The following is a 15765-nucleotide window of genomic DNA, read 5'->3' on the forward strand; positions in this document are numbered from 1 at the left end:
ATGCCTCAAGGACTTGCACATGAGAATCTGTCGGCTTATTGCATAGAGTCCACTCCTAGTCCATAAAGTAATCCACATAAGGATCAATAGTATATCCATGATTTTGACGGAATAAGATCATTTTTTAGTGAAATGGAGTCATTTCATAATTAAAATTATATTTCATAGGTTTAACGATGTATATATTATTACGTTATTTAAAAATTTTAAATGATATAACACTATTAAATGCAATAAAACAAAATTTTAATCATAGAACAACTCTTTTCAAAAATAAAATAAAATCATGGAACAAGTCTTTCAGTTTCACTTGAATGCTATGTGAGCCAGACATCTCTCGTAAATATATAGCAGCATTGCTACATTGAATCTTTAATCCTTTTTCCTTTTAGAAATTGTCATCCATAATTGCCTATTATTATTGTCTCATGCAATGAATTTTCCTTTCGCCGGCCAACTTTAAGTCGAAAGCCCTCACCGTTGACCGAGTAATGCTACAAATTATTCTTGTGTCCTTCAAAGAATAATGCAACTTTTAAAATCATCACTAGGCTTGTAATTAATCATTATTAAATTTTGATCAAATAATAATTTTAAAAGTCACCTCATTTTTTGAGTGACACAAAGCCAAAAGTCACCTCATTTAAAAGGCCAAAAGCCATTGAAAAAAAGAAGAAGAAGAAAAAACTCCATTAGAAAAATAAAAACTAAAGACTTCTTGAGACTTCCTTTTCACGATCACATGCGCACATGCCTACTTGGATAAAAAAAATTCCATTTTTTTTTTCTTAATTTGGTTCGCTAAACTTCATATGGTTTAATCTCTAGTTCAGAGAATGAGGGATTTATCATATGGGAAATGTGCAGGATATAAAATAAAATTGATGACAACAAATACTAACAAAAGATCATTTTGAGTTTGCATTTGGCTGTCTCCAGTGAAAAAACTCTTGGAGATCTTCCCGAGAAAAATAAATAGTAAAGATTGTTTTTAAGTTCAAAAAATAATTGGAGTTCTCCTTCAATCATCCCATCCCATCTCCAGCATTTATTTTTTCACACAAAATCTCCTTCAATCAGCCTAAGAGGCTCAGACTGAGACATGAACTGTCGAGCACTACAACTTGCAGTGGCAGATGAAACATGGCACACATTTAGTGGCGGCGCACAAGGGACACTTACATAATTGAGCCCATCGAGAAGCAAATTATTCGGAACCAAAGCATGAATACAAAGTTTCTGTCTATTTTTTTTCTTCCCCAAGAAAGAAAAAGTAAGGTAATTAAACTGAGATGACAAATCAAGTGGGGGGCCACTTATAATTGAGTCCAAAAATAAATGGTGGTGAAGGGAGCACTGAAGTTTGAACTTGCTGGTGCGCAAGTGTTCTAATGTGGTAGAGGCGTCCAGTAAAATGGACCTCGATTTGGAAAGAGCTATTTCATTTATTTTGGAAGGATCATTATTTGTTTTCAGTTTAGTAAATTTGTTTTAAAGCATAAAATGATTGAGGCTCAGACATATTACCGACGCTTAAAAGAGGAAGTAATTCCGAGAAAGAGGAACTGTGGTGGCTGCAGTGCAGGTAAGAACCTCGCCGTCTGCTGTCACCTTGTATGTCTCAGGGTCCACCGTGATGTTTGGAAGGGCATCGTTGAGCTTCATGTCACATTTGGTTAGTCGCGAAACATTGCCCACAGCTTCCACCCTCTTGTCGAGCCCATACGCGGCCTTAACTCCATTATCTAAAGCTGCCTGTTTGTAAGGAGAAAACAGAAAAGGAAATTAACAGAGTTATTTAGAAAGAAGAAAATGAGAGGAAAAAGTGGGGGCGAGAGAGAAAAGATCCTTGCCTTGCTGACAAAAGCAATGGAGTGAGAACTTCCAGCCTTGCCAAATGCTCCAAACATAGGCCTCATTATTACCTGAAAACATTCTCGTCTTAAGAAAAGAACTTGATTGCATTTATCTTGGGTTCTCAGTGTTAATCCCATCAGAACTACAGGGACTGATGTCAGATGTAATTTATAACTTCTTTAGAGCCTATAGATGCAATTTTCCTAACCATACAAAAGTAAGTTAGACATTTTAATGTTTAGGATTCTCTAAGCAGGTTGACTTGATGTATAAAACTCAGAAGTGAGCACAACCATCGTCTCAGACTCAGAATTATGATCAAGTAACAGGTTAAGGTTCCAACCCAACAATGAGAAGATTCCAACACTGCCAAATTCATTTCCGGATGCTTATAAGTCATGCCTGTCAAATCTATCACATAAGATGCTCCAGAATATAGATGAAATAGCAAACTTTACCGGTTCAGGTGTGGGAATGCTAGCATTTGGATCGCCCATATTAGCCCATGCAATTGCACCACCTTTTATTACCATTTCTGGTTTTGCCCCAAAGAAAGACGGCTTCCATATAACAAGATCCGCCAACTTCCCAACCTGCAGAAACAAAAAATAAAATGAAAGGGAAAAATATTTGCTCGACTACCTTAATATCAGTTACAATGTTAAACTTTTAATTGATCTTCCAGAACCCGATGGATCCCACCTACAAGCCATCTACAATGTCAAGATTTTGCAGAATAATATGACTGCGGTCAACTATTTTAGATGCTTCGATAAAAGTATAAATACAAATTAACTGCGAATTGGTTGGATTTTTCCATTTTAGAGATATTATGGCGGGACCAACTAATAAAAGTACAGTGTAAGGGCCGTATGCTTTTGTCTCATTTTGAATTCCATCCATGAAATATATAACTTAGGGTATGTTTGGTTTAACAGTTTCAAAATGTGAGGCTTGAAAAATGGCAATTTCAAAACACAGTTAATAAAAACATGATTTTTAAAAGCACAGTTAAACATTTGGTAAAATCACAGTTTGGCCTATAAAATAGCAGTTTGACCTTTAAGATCGTGTGTTTTTAAAAACGCACTCCTTTGCTTGTGACCGTTATTTTTTTTCAAATGCACTTTCAAACATGACATTTTTTGCGATTTTATTTAAAAACGCATTTTTAACTTGCAAAATCGTAAGACCAAACGGACTCTTAATAAAAAAGGAAATGACATATTTATACTTTTGTGCAGCTCACATTGGAATTGAGCTCATAGATATCCAAACTATCATACCTCAACTGAACCAACATATTCAGAAAACCCATTAGCTATTGCAGGATTTATAGTGTATTTTGCAATGTATCGCTTGATACGAAGGTTGTCATTGTCTGGTCCACTAGGGTCAATCGATCCTCTTTGTAGCTTCATCTTGTGGGCAGTTTGCCAAGTTCTGCTTATCACCTGGTAAAAAAGAGTTTGTGAGACAGACCTGAGCTTCAGACAAAATAAAATTAGCAGCATTGTTAACTATAAACAACAGAACAAATGCGAAAAAATGTGCCACAGAAATGAAGTGAAGATTAAAGAACAAACATTATGAAGAATTCATGGGTTGGTGTGCACTCAAGACAATGCTAATATTCCATAGTTAAGTTTCAACCTTTATAACATCATAAATTTCCAAAAATAGACTTTAGCAACAAACACATCAGTTTAGCGTCAGGCGTCCCTGGTCCTACATCCTGTGTGGGACAAGTCTTGTTTAAGTGCCAGCACCATGTTGAGTGTCCGTATCTGCACCCATGTCTGTCTCCATGCTTCAAAGATGATTTCTTAGTTACTTAAAAAAATGGTGCTGTCTTACTCATCAGTTACAATAACTTGAAATGCTCACTTTCAAGTCAAGCTACCATGTCATGATGTTCTGATGTTTGGTTGCCTGTTTTATCGGACAGAATTTTCTTCTTCTTCTTCTTCATTTTTTTTTTTTTTGATAAGTAATCAGACAGAATTTTCTAATATGAATTTGCAAGCATCTACAGAGTCGTCTAAACAGAGCTGAGGGAAGAAAAAAAAAATCTAACAAGAAGAAAAAAAAAAGAAGGAATTACAGACCTCTCCAATGCGACCCATAGCTTGTGAATCAGAAGCTATAATGCTAATTGCCCCCATATCATGCAAAATATCTTCTGCAGCAATTGTTTCAGCCCTTATCCTTGATTCAGCAAAAGACACATCTTCCGGAATGTTCTTATCAAGGTGATGGCAGACCATCTGTACATATTCAGACCAAATTTAGAATCAGACATCCATAATGCATGCTGTATCAATACTTCCATTATCTTCTCATACCAGCATGTCAAGATGCTCATCTATAGTGTTGGAAGTAAAAGGTCGTGTGGGGTTTGTAGATGACGGCAGGACATTTTTCACACCACATACTTTGATGATATCTGGAGCATGACCACCACCAGCACCTTCACTGTCCACAAGGTACCAAAGAAGTAGGACAAACATCAACAACTAGAAAAGTTGAAAAATAAGGCAAAATGTTATAGTGGATGAACTCATCGCATCATACTAATGAGAGAAACATTTTATAATCACATGAAAGAGCTGAAATCAATTAGTGTCAAGTCATGACAACTTGAAGATTAAGAAGGATAGACAGCATTGTGTAAAAAATTTATGAAGTATTGAAAGTATGGGAAGTACTCCTATGACCAAAAGGGCGAGATGTCAATTTAGCCACTTTTTACAAAACAACTAAGGCCTTTGCTATCAAGAAAGTTTTACTTCTCTATAGGTAAACTCCCCTTTATGTGGCCTCATGAAAGAAATTTGCTCATATGAATAACCACAGTGTACTTTCGATTATAATCTACTTTTTCCTTTTCTTTTTCTTTTTTTTAAAAAAAACAGTAGCTAATGAAAATGGTAGGCACTTGAGTGATAGAAGACTGAAAAACAAATTGTATGCAACTTGCACCTGTGGTAGGTATGAATAGTTCTTCCTTTAAATGCAGCAATAGTATGTTCTACAAATCCTGATTCATTCAATGTGTCGGTGTGGATATTAACCTGTCAAAATCAACAGAAATGGACAAAATTGGATACTGATGTAATACTCAAATGTTTCAAATAACTGAAAAAGAAATACAACAAAAAAATGCCTGGATGTCATATTGTTCCCCAACAGTCAAACAATTGTCTATTGCAGCAGGAGTAGTTCCCCAGTCCTCATGGAGCTTCAGTCCCATCGCCCCAGCCCTTATTATTTCATGTAGTCCATCAGGTTTGGAAGTGTTCCCCTAAGTAAACAAAGGGAATTACAGAAGGAGGTATAAGAATAAATAAGGATGGAAAAAGGGGTGGGAGGAATAGCGAGGGGAAAAACCTTCAGAGTTCAAAATTTTAGCAACTCGTTCATATAATGCCAACTGAAAAGCTTATCCTTAAACGTTATATAAGGAAGAGAGAGAGAGAGATTCATAAAGTCAACAAAAATCAAGCATACTTTCCCCGTAAAACCAAAATTTAGAGGCAGGTCATCAGTTGCTTGCAGCATTAACTTCATTTGTGATGGTGCTGGAGTACAAGTCGTTGCACGTGTTCCAAAAGCAGGTCCTGTTCCTCCTCCCACTAATGTTGTTACGCCTACACATAACGAGAAGTTTTGGTAAAAAGGAATCATGACACATTACAGAGAAATGTTCATTTCAATTAATTTTCTCGCACAGAGGTTACTCAGATTGCTAAGGGACAGAGTCATGAACTCTAGGTACCAAAATATAGTTCAGACAAACATGCCAAGCAACAACAAATGATAATAACACAACCTGCTCAAAAATGTATGATTCTATTTCCAAACAAGTTATTTAATTGAGTTTGATCATATCGAATTGATGGAGCCCATGTTGAGTTTGATCTGGACAAATTCAACTAAACATGATCTGAAGGGTCTCTCGCTGACCTGTTTTCAATAATCTTTTGGTCTCCCTCCTCTCAAGATTTAGAAAGAAAGGGCTACAATAACAATTAAGGCTTGTTTCAAACTGAAATAATGATTGGGAGCATTTAAAAGAGTTCTTTCAAAGTCATAAAACATATGGTGGACCACTATGAATGACAAGATTTTGAGTTTCAAGAGGCACGCATGAAAAAAGTAATAAATAAAAAAATTCTTAAGTATCTCAGTGCTAGATGTAGCATAAGCATGACAAAATGATTAAGCTTTTCCAACTTTTATCATCTACATTTAAGCTGCCAATTTATACAGACACAGACACAAATCAGTATATAAACATTGATATGTTCATAAATTTCAGCAGCACTTTCCCAGTTGGGTGGCTCACCACTTGAAATTGCTTCATATGCCAATTGAGGGCATATGAAGTGTACATGACAGTCTATGGCTCCTGCAGTTACAATCATTCCTTCCCCCGCAATAACCTCAGTGTTAACCTGATTATTAAAAAAGTGTAAGTGTGTGCAATTAACATGGTGGGCAACAGTACTGTGTCTGCACTGTGAGATGAGACTTTTACCCCAACGATCATATTTTGACATTCACCATCCATGATATCTGGATTGCCTGCTTTCCCAAGGGAAACAATAAGACCATCTTTGATACCTATATCTGCCTTAAAGATTCCACTATAATCAACAATCACAGCGTTTGTTATCACAGCATCCAAAGAGTCAGCTGATGGATGCCCACATGACTGGCCCATTCCGTCTCTTATAACCTTCCCACCTCCAAAGACACATTCATCGCCATAAATAGCAAAATCCCTTTCAACTTCAGCATGCAAGTTGGTATCACCAAGCTGAATTTTGTCACCTGTGGTAGGCCCATACATGTTGGCATATTCCTCACGAGAGATTATTTTGGTTAAAGCAGAATGTTTTCCGACAACACCTTCACTGCAAAATCAGTTCTGAGGTAAGGCATTTTTCCATATATCTTTTATCATTTAAGTGGAATGTGTTTACTTACTCAAGCAATCCTATTGATATCACAAACAAAAATGAAACAAACAGCACGGAATTGCCCCAGGGGAAGGTCTAACCTAGCATCTGTTGCGTCCAGATGTCTGAAACCTCTCGAGCTTACAGCTTCCATCATGACTTTCCCATGTTTAGCATGATCAACCGGACCATCAGCAATGCCATTTCCTCCTCTGATCACTTTCTTACCTCCAATGCTTACAAGTACGACACTTTTAGTTTCCCCAGGCTGGCCAAACAAATAGCCAGTAATAATGCATAGAGTGAATTAGTCAAAGAGCTGAACAGGTTTAAGCCCATTGATGTATTAAGAGAAAAAAAAGAAACAGTTTTCAGTTACAATATGATAAAATATATATATATATATACTGGGTAAATTTTTACTTACATGCGAAGTCATAAAAGCCAAAGATGTAGGCAGAATATTGATATACAGAAGATGAACAAAAGAACAAAGTTTAGTTGCATTTTATTGAATAACAAATAAAAATGCTACCTCAAATCGTGTAGCTGTTCCTGCTGGTATATTCAAGCGCATGCCATATGCTTTCCGTCGATCAAAAGCCAAGTATGGATTAACCTCAATAAAGTGATAGTGGCTGCCAACCTAAAACAGTGCGGAATGATTTTAAAAAAATACTCTTTATCTTTTCCATATAGTTAACCAGAGAAAGAAAATGCACATGAGATGTTGACCCGTGCAATATGTTAGAAACATCAGAGCATGTCATTCAATATTTTGAGACATATCTATATTCAAAGAAAATTAAGTCTATACAACAAGAATCTTAAAATTTCTTATATCTTACATGACTACTAAAAATTTCTTTTACAATATGTGTGTGCGCACACATAACAATCAATGTCTAATTTGGTAAAAAGGGTTTTTTCTCCAACGAGTCCCATCTCAATAATACCAGCGGTAAGCCAGCAACACCATATCCCAGAGGTATTTTTGAGTTTACTGAGGAGCTTGAAAACTGTCTAAATCCTCCAACTAGGAATAAGCTAAAAATTGACTATTGACCATGTAAGTTATAAAAACCAATTCACACTACAGAAAGGATTTCAATTCTCCAAAGAACATGGAAAGTAAAAAATAGCCACCCAGTCAGTCAATCAAAAAATATTCCATTTTTAATTAAAATATCACAGAAGTTCAGTACTATAACTCAGGAAACATATACAATTTTCATCATCAAATCCTGAAGTTGCAAGTAAACATGGTAGGAAGCTGATTTCAGTTAAGTGGATGACTGCTAACTGAATAACTATAGATAAATGTGGAAGAACAAAAGGGAAAAAGAAGAGCATCCCACAAATATAAGGAGTAGCAGGTTAAAAGGTTAAATGAAAGCACCTGAACTGGCCTGTCTCCAGTGTTGACGACGCTGAGGATTACTGCTTTCCTTCCTTGATTAAGAGTAATATTTCCATTTCCAAAGTTTACTTCACCAGGAATTTTATTATCTTCTAGCACAGGAAACTTGTCTGGTGAAGGAACTGTAGGAAATAAATCTCTTTCAGCCATGCTGCATCCAGTACTAAACATGGTGCATACTCAAAGAAACTTATTTATTAACTTCAACTCCATTTGTAGAAGACTGAAGAATTTGCAAGTTAATACATTGAACTTAAATTTTATGGAAGGTGGTCAGGAATGTAAAGGGATTGATTGTGAATGTGATACGAAGTTAATCAAGAACTTTGAAATTAAAATGAACAGTCCATGCTCATGAGTATCAAAATCTATTCATGTCCACACAGTTGCCAGATCATTGCTCAAATTTCCACGTCTTTTCTAGGAAACTTGGTAGTAGGTTCAAATTAGGTTGTAGGTTTTATAGCTCCCTACAAGTTTCTCACATTCTTTTAAACCAGAAAATAAAGAAAGACAACAACACAAAGCAAATGTTCATCAATCACAGGGAAAAAACTCACTGATTACTAGGAAATTTAACATCTCAATGAAGGATCTTCATTAATGAAAAGTTTTATTCTAAATACATCATCAATTGCAATCTCTTTTCAATTTCAAAGGCAAGGACACAAAATTCCATATCCAGAGCTGCCGATGCGGAGTAAGATTCAGAATCTCCATAAGGTACTTCTGCTGGTCAGAATTTTGAAAGCAGACAATAAAGGACAAACAGGTCCCAATATCAAGTAATTCCAAGCTTTAGAATTCAGGGTGAGCCATAAACCCTAAACCTTACCTGGAAGAAAAGAGCCATGTAAAGCCAGTTCCAGATTTCCATTTTCACTAGCAATTGCATCATGAACCGTGATTAACTTAGTCCCGTCAGGAAAGGTCCCTTCAACCTACATTCAGTTTAGCTCAATCATAGTTGGAAGAAATTTTCTTTTTTCTTTTTCCTCTTTATTGATTCTTTGTTGTTTTGTCTTTTCGCATGGGAAGATGGGGAGCTGAGTGTCAGGTTATACGATCGAAAGCTTGATGCATGTATTATATTTCAAACCTCTCAAACACTAAATCAATAAATATGAAAAAAAAATAAAACAACAACAACAACGAACAAATTTCGTACCCTAAAGTTTGAATGTAATAATCAATATATAATTTGTACTTAAAGAAATTTTTTTAAATAATAAAAAATAAAAATTACTCCATATGCTTACACTCCCCATGCATTAACCTACTCAGGTAAATTACTAGCCAGAATTCATTAAAAAAAAGTACAAATTATGCATTGCTTATTGATGAGTTCAAGAACTCAACTGGAGGGTTCATTTCTAACTAAGAACTTAATTGCCTTATACCTGTACAGCATCCAAAAGATTAGGTACAGCTGGAAGAACTTGTCTCCTGTTAACACACAAAACAAAGGCAACATGTAGATGCTATAAGCTGTCACATCCGATGATTCACCATTGCATCAATACTCAAAACAGGTAACTATGGATTAATTATAGGCCTTGCACAAATAACATCAGGAAGAACAAGTAACACATGAAACTCACAGCCATAACATCCTAAAACAAGTATCCATATACATATTTATGTGTATATATACATAAAACTCACAATAAACACCTTCCTAAAACAAGCTACCATGAATCAATTCTACGCCTTGCACACATAACATTAGGAAGAACAAGTACACAAAATTCAGAGTCATACCATCCTAAAACAGTTATTCGTATACGTATTTATGCGTACATATACAACAAATTCACAATAAATACCTTCCTAAAAGTTGTTTCCCTATGTCCATCAATTCCGCCACCGACTTCTCACCATCGCGAACAAACTCCAAAATCTTCAAACAAACCATAAGTTAGTGTGAAAACACCAAATTGTAATTCTTCATGTTCAATAACACACCGATTTGCATGCTTGTAACCTAATTCAGCAAATCTATAGCTCACTCGATATACACACAAGCGCAGACGCATGCATACATACATATCCATATATATGCATATAACGTTCGAACCTGTGTAGCTATGAGAGCCACAGCTTCAGTGTAATTGAGCCTCAAGCCACGAGCGAGACGCTTCTGAGCGAGGTATCCGGCATTGTGCAGACAGAGTTTCTCAATCTCTCTCGGAGCAAGTTTCATCTTCCACTTCTCACTCTCAAGTCAATGACACTATCGCGGTACTAAACAGAGCCAAAAGAAAAGATTCAAATCCAAGAAAGAGCGAAAAAGGTTGATGATTGAGCAACTGAATTAGCAATTATGTCATCTTAATCGAAAATCTAGTAAACAAGTAATCGTTTGGTAAATCAGTGCCTGAGGAAAATGAAGATACGAGATAATACGTTCAGCGGGAGTCTGTGATTTGGAACTGTTCCGTGCTAGTGCGGTCCGATGCTCAACTTTGAGAGAGAAAAAGTAAGTGCTAAAATGTGGGTTTTTCAACTTTTTTTTCTCCATAAATGGTTGGTTTCTTTCTTTCTTTCTTTCTTTCTTTTTTTAAATTTTTTAATCATAATTATATTTTTTTTTATTACAAGGACAATAGTCACAATATCATTATCAAATCTAAAAAGTGAATATGTAAAGTCTTTTGGTATGCTGGGAGACCATGACGGGTGAAATTAATATTTTTGCCATCCAAATTTACTTATTCTACTCAGGTGGGAGAGGTAAAAATGGTTTTTCACTTTCTATTTTCACCGTCACTAAAAAGTTAGAACTTTCAAAAGTTGAAGAGGTGTTAAGCTAGTAATTATGTTAGAAACAGAAGCAACCTCCACGCTACCTCCAACTTTTATTAGAAACGTAAATGGACCTTTACCTCCGCCATTGCTTACTTTTATCGACAGTCACTATCCCGAGTCAAAAATGGGTCAACTGTCAAAATTTCTCCACCTATGGTTGTTCATGAAATTATTAACTATTTTTCAAAAATAAAAGCAAAAAAAAAAAAAAAAATCTTTTGTCCTTATCTATCTTAATATTTGAATTAGTAATTGTTAAAAAAAAACACCCTAAAAATTTAATAGAACTTTCATGTCAGCATTTCATAGTTTATATCATTTCTCATTTCATACAATTCATTGAAAATATATGTTTTTTTTTTTTTTTGGATAGAAATAGAAAAAGCTAAATTTGATTCTCGGGAGGTTCGATAAAATTGGATGGGGGGGATATCAATAAGGTCAACGTGACGAAGATAATGACTGTCACGAGATCTCATTTAATAAAAATGATTAGAAAAGAACAACACAACAAAACAAAGTAGCTTTTCTTAAACAATGTATGCCTTTCCTTAAACTATAGTTGGCTTGACAGTGAGATCCGAATATCATGCTCCCTTCACCACCACTCTCTTTGCAACACGTAGCACTTCTTGGTTTATGTAGAGAGAGAGAGAGAGAGAGAGAGAGAGGCTGTAGGACTAGGACCTATTTGTCCCTTGGGCTCTTTCGTATAGTTATCGATCATCACTGGATCAGGACATCGCTAAAGTTTCAAATCCATGGGCCTCTTTCACAATGTATAAAGCCCACAAAACCGATGGGCTTTATTAGGTTATTTAAGCAATTGGTAAACCCATGTTCTAAGATGATTGCAAGTAATAAAATTTTCAGTGAGATTGAAGTCGATCCACATAAATAGTAGACACTCAAATAAAATCTCCATCATCATAAAGAAAATTAAAATGACTCAGTTATTGTTTTCCCACTAAAAAGTGAAGCAATAGAATGATATTTTAAAAGTAAAACTAAATTAAGTAAAATTGAGTTAAAAGAAATATTAATGAAGAACAGTAGAGTTTCAAGGATCCTTCTACCATTATATCACATATATTTGGGACATCTTTGAACTCAATTAGGTTAGAGAACTCTCTTTATAATTCATTTTGAGTTGGTTAGGGCTTTGAATCCAATAACATGCAGATTATGCATTCAAAATATTCTTGAATCATAACAAATCGTACCAAGTGTCATTTGATATGTCCAAAATTCATAATGAATCATGAAATTTGATCAACATGCAATTAATCTCGAAAGAAAAACAATTCCAAAACAATCAATTGTAAATCCATAAACAACATTCATCAATCATTTCAAGAACTCGTAATAGGACTTCTATGCTTTACCTCTAACTCTAACTAGAGTCGGATGAGAGTTCACTCTCTTTTCACTGATTACGAGGAGATCATTTATTCTTAATATTTCATCAACTTCACTCTCTTTTCAAGTTCAAAGGGAAGCACACAAGGGGGTTTTATTCATCAAGAGTTATTTGATTATTACCATGTAATGGGCCGTCTTTCATATTAAATGGGCTTTAAGTTTGGGCCCTTTGCATTGCAGGTTTATTAAACCAAGTTCCCTCGCTTGCTATTTTATGGACACGCTATAGAAATAGAAGTCAATGTCAGTTTTAAAATGAAGCTTGAGAATTGAGGAAAAGCCGTCTTGATTTACCAAGCTTTGTAGTGATAAGAATATGTCGAAGATGTATAAAATACGAATTTTCGTACATAAATTCAGACTCAAAATTTGATGTTTGTGGGTGCCTTTAACAAATTGAAATTCTAGCATATAACTTATTATAACATAGTTCACAAATTTAAAGGCATGCTCAAATAAATGAGTAATGCTACACACACTCTCACACGCTTTGATTTATTTTTTAAAATTAGTATCCAATTAAAATTTAGTACTGATCAATTCAAAATCAAATGATGAATTTAAAAGTCACATCAGGGTGTATGAAAGTGAAAATGTGGAAGTAGGAATATGTGTAGCATTACTCGGAATAAATTATATAAGGAAGTTCTCTCTCTCACACATGCACACACAGAAACAAACAACTACCACAAGATATGTAGGGTTTTTTCACTGATAATTAACTTGCGTCGAGGGATTAGAATCTACTAAACAAAATGTGTCGAGCACTGTAGCTCAACAATGTATAAGTTAAATTAAAAAATAAAAATAAAATTAGATAAATAAATAATATTTTAAATAAAATAATGAAAGTGAATAGTTAGTGTAAGTGTGTCGAAAAAGTGGGTAGCAAAAATAGAAAATTGTGTTATTTAACTAAATTTTAATTAAACATTTGTTGAGCCAGATATAAATGCTAACACGCTATGCCAAATTGAAGCATTGGAACTACAGCCTAAGCCTAAGTGCCTAACATTAGGCCGGGAACCCATCATCGAAGCCAAGGAGGGTATTTAGAAGCTGAGATTATCAATTTTGTGACAGTATCCTAAAATGTTTGCGCTAGGCTAAAAGATGACCACATTCTCAGTCATAAACAACACCATGGTAAAAAGGAAAAGTTAATTGCATTCATTTCCAAAAATAGTCACAAATTTCACTGTGAACTTCTTATTATGCAACCAAGTCAAAAGCATCTAGGAGAAAGTAACCAGAGGCTTAGAGCTTGAAGCCTGGCGTAAAACTTTGGTAGAAAGGGGAAAATCAGCCAATCTAACAATGTCGCGGATTGCATATAAGTGAAAAACATACGAGGAAAAAGAAAAATTATGACGAGAGAACCTTCTGAACCTCAGCAGTAACCTCATTTGGGGTTTTCTCTGCATGAAGCTGTGCAAGAACACCCTTCTTGGCATAATAGTCGATAACCTGTAGATTAAACAGATGCCAAATTTGCTCAGAATACGGGAAGTTAAAGAAAAGAGTGAACAGTGGTGGACTTATGAAAATCTTGGTCATAAACTGCTCTAGCTTAAATCAAGGGCAACTTCTTGAATTGCTAAGGTTCAGCTAACAGTATCCTTTAAGTTTATTTATAAAAAAAGGCAATGTATCGTCCAAATTAAATGAAAGAAGTTTACCGGTTTGGTTTGTGTATGAAACGCTGCCAGCCTTGACTTGAGAACTTCTGGATTATCATCTTTCCGTTGAATTAAAGGTTCTCCTGTGACCTACAGTGCAAGAAGATTAAGGAATCAAGAGTTAGAGAAGTGAGATGCACCCCAAATTCAGAAGCTTGGTTGCACCTTGAAAAGTTAAATGAAATGGTTAAGGCAATCGAATATAATGAATTTCACTCAAATTCCAATGTCGTCGGAAAAATATGCAAATGCATTTAAATATACATGGTATGCAAAGTTCAGAACATGAACTTCGGATTTCATTTAACATGTAGATACTGCATTTTTTATCTGCCATGAGCAGAGTGTAGTTTGGGTTATCAACACATCTAAAATTAATGTAGCTTGCCAACACTCTGGCAAATGTCAATTATCATCAAAGGAGAAATAGGCATCAACTTACATCATCAACACCAGGAACCTTGGGAGGTGCAAATTTTGTATGGTAACTTCGACCACTGGATGGGTGTATCCAACGACCAGTGATCCTCTCCTCCAATATGGAATCATTAATTGCAAAGTTAAGCACCTTATCAATTTTGATCCCCTGATTCCCAAGCATCTCATCAAGCTGTATTAGATGAGAGAAACACATAAGAATCCAGCAACAAGAGTTAAAAGGGGGAAAAAAAAAAACACAACCTTTTGTGCTTGAACCACGGTCCTTGGAAAACCATCCAGGATGAAACCCTTTTGACATGACGACTTCTTCATAGCTTCGTCAATTATCCCAACAACCAAATCATCCGACACAAGTTCTCCCTACAAAACAAAATGAGATTCAAAGACTAAATCACTCACACACAAGTAATCCCGTAAGAGATAAAAAAAATCATATACTATATTACCTTATCCATAGCTTCTTTAGCCTTGATTCCAAGAGAAGTTTTAGCAGCAACTGCAGCTCTCAGCATATCACCAGTTGCCAAATGGCACAAGCAGTACTCATCCTTAATAATTGGCGACTGTGTGCCTTTCCCACATCCCGGTGGTCCTGCCATTTTCAAACAAGTTAATGGAGATAATATCAGCCACACTCCAATCAACCTCCAACAGAGTATGTAATCAATCCTAAATGATAATGCCAAGTTGCAATAGAAGAAGATTTTCCCAAACACTTCATTATAAGAACTTCAAACGAGAGTCTCCAAATAACTGGGCTATAAGAAAACCCCAGATCCAAAGCCAACCGAAACAAATTGTTATGTCATCAAAACAACACCCATACTAGGCTACTCCCCTAACGCAGACCCAAAAAAAAAGGACTTTTCCATGTAACAAATACAAGAATTGAAGCTAAAACAAAACCCCAGCTCAGAACAAGAAGAAAAAAAGGGAGACACACATATAATGTTTGTATGATGAATGCATATATATTACCGACGAGAATGAGGCGCTTGTCAGGCTTGGAGGAGCACTTGAAGCGGTGTAGGAGTTCCGTCATGATGTCAACTGAAGGTATATCCTCCAATGCTACTCCAGAGCTCGCCATCCTCTCTCTCTCTGTCTGTCTCTTCACGGCCCAAAGTGGTTGGTTGGACGTTGGTTGGTCAGTCGGTCTTGTGCTCAATGCTTG

The 15765-nt window shown here is 35.7% G+C and overlaps 2 protein-coding genes across 3 annotated transcripts; both read right to left on the reverse strand.

Moving 5' to 3' along the window:
- Positions 1-929: 929 nt before the first annotated feature.
- LOC132180088 (urease) lies at positions 930-10747 on the reverse strand. 2 transcript variants are annotated; one of them, XM_059592934.1, is made up of 19 exons: positions 10648-10747; positions 10319-10485; positions 10068-10141; positions 9642-9687; positions 9077-9182; positions 8221-8363; positions 7357-7467; positions 6923-7089; positions 6398-6776; positions 6206-6314; positions 5368-5507; positions 5024-5161; positions 4840-4931; positions 4203-4332; positions 3966-4124; positions 3144-3311; positions 2316-2450; positions 1854-1925; positions 930-1755 (listed from the first exon to the last, which is right to left on the reverse strand). In XM_059592934.1, exons 2-19 carry the CDS (start codon positions 10442-10444, stop codon positions 1534-1536), a joined length of 2517 nt encoding a protein of 838 aa, XP_059448917.1. In that variant the 5' UTR covers positions 10445-10485; positions 10648-10747; the 3' UTR covers positions 930-1533. The 2 variants fall into 2 exon arrangements, with proteins under 2 accessions (XP_059448917.1, XP_059448918.1); XM_059592935.1 differs by having other exon boundaries at positions 10619-10745.
- Positions 10748-13836: 3089 nt separating this feature from the next.
- Positions 13837-15681, reverse strand: LOC132178480 (adenylate kinase 3-like). Its single transcript, XM_059590909.1, has 6 exons — positions 15570-15681; positions 15038-15183; positions 14832-14951; positions 14593-14760; positions 14151-14240; positions 13837-13938 (listed from the first exon to the last, which is right to left on the reverse strand). Exons 1-6 carry the CDS (start codon positions 15679-15681, stop codon positions 13837-13839), a joined length of 738 nt encoding a protein of 245 aa, XP_059446892.1.
- Between the last annotated feature and the right edge of the window lie 84 nt (positions 15682-15765).

The sequence above is a fragment of the Corylus avellana genome, chromosome ca4 (genome assembly GCF_901000735.1).
Source record: "Corylus avellana chromosome ca4, CavTom2PMs-1.0".
Classification (NCBI taxonomy): domain Eukaryota; kingdom Viridiplantae; phylum Streptophyta; class Magnoliopsida; order Fagales; family Betulaceae; genus Corylus; species Corylus avellana.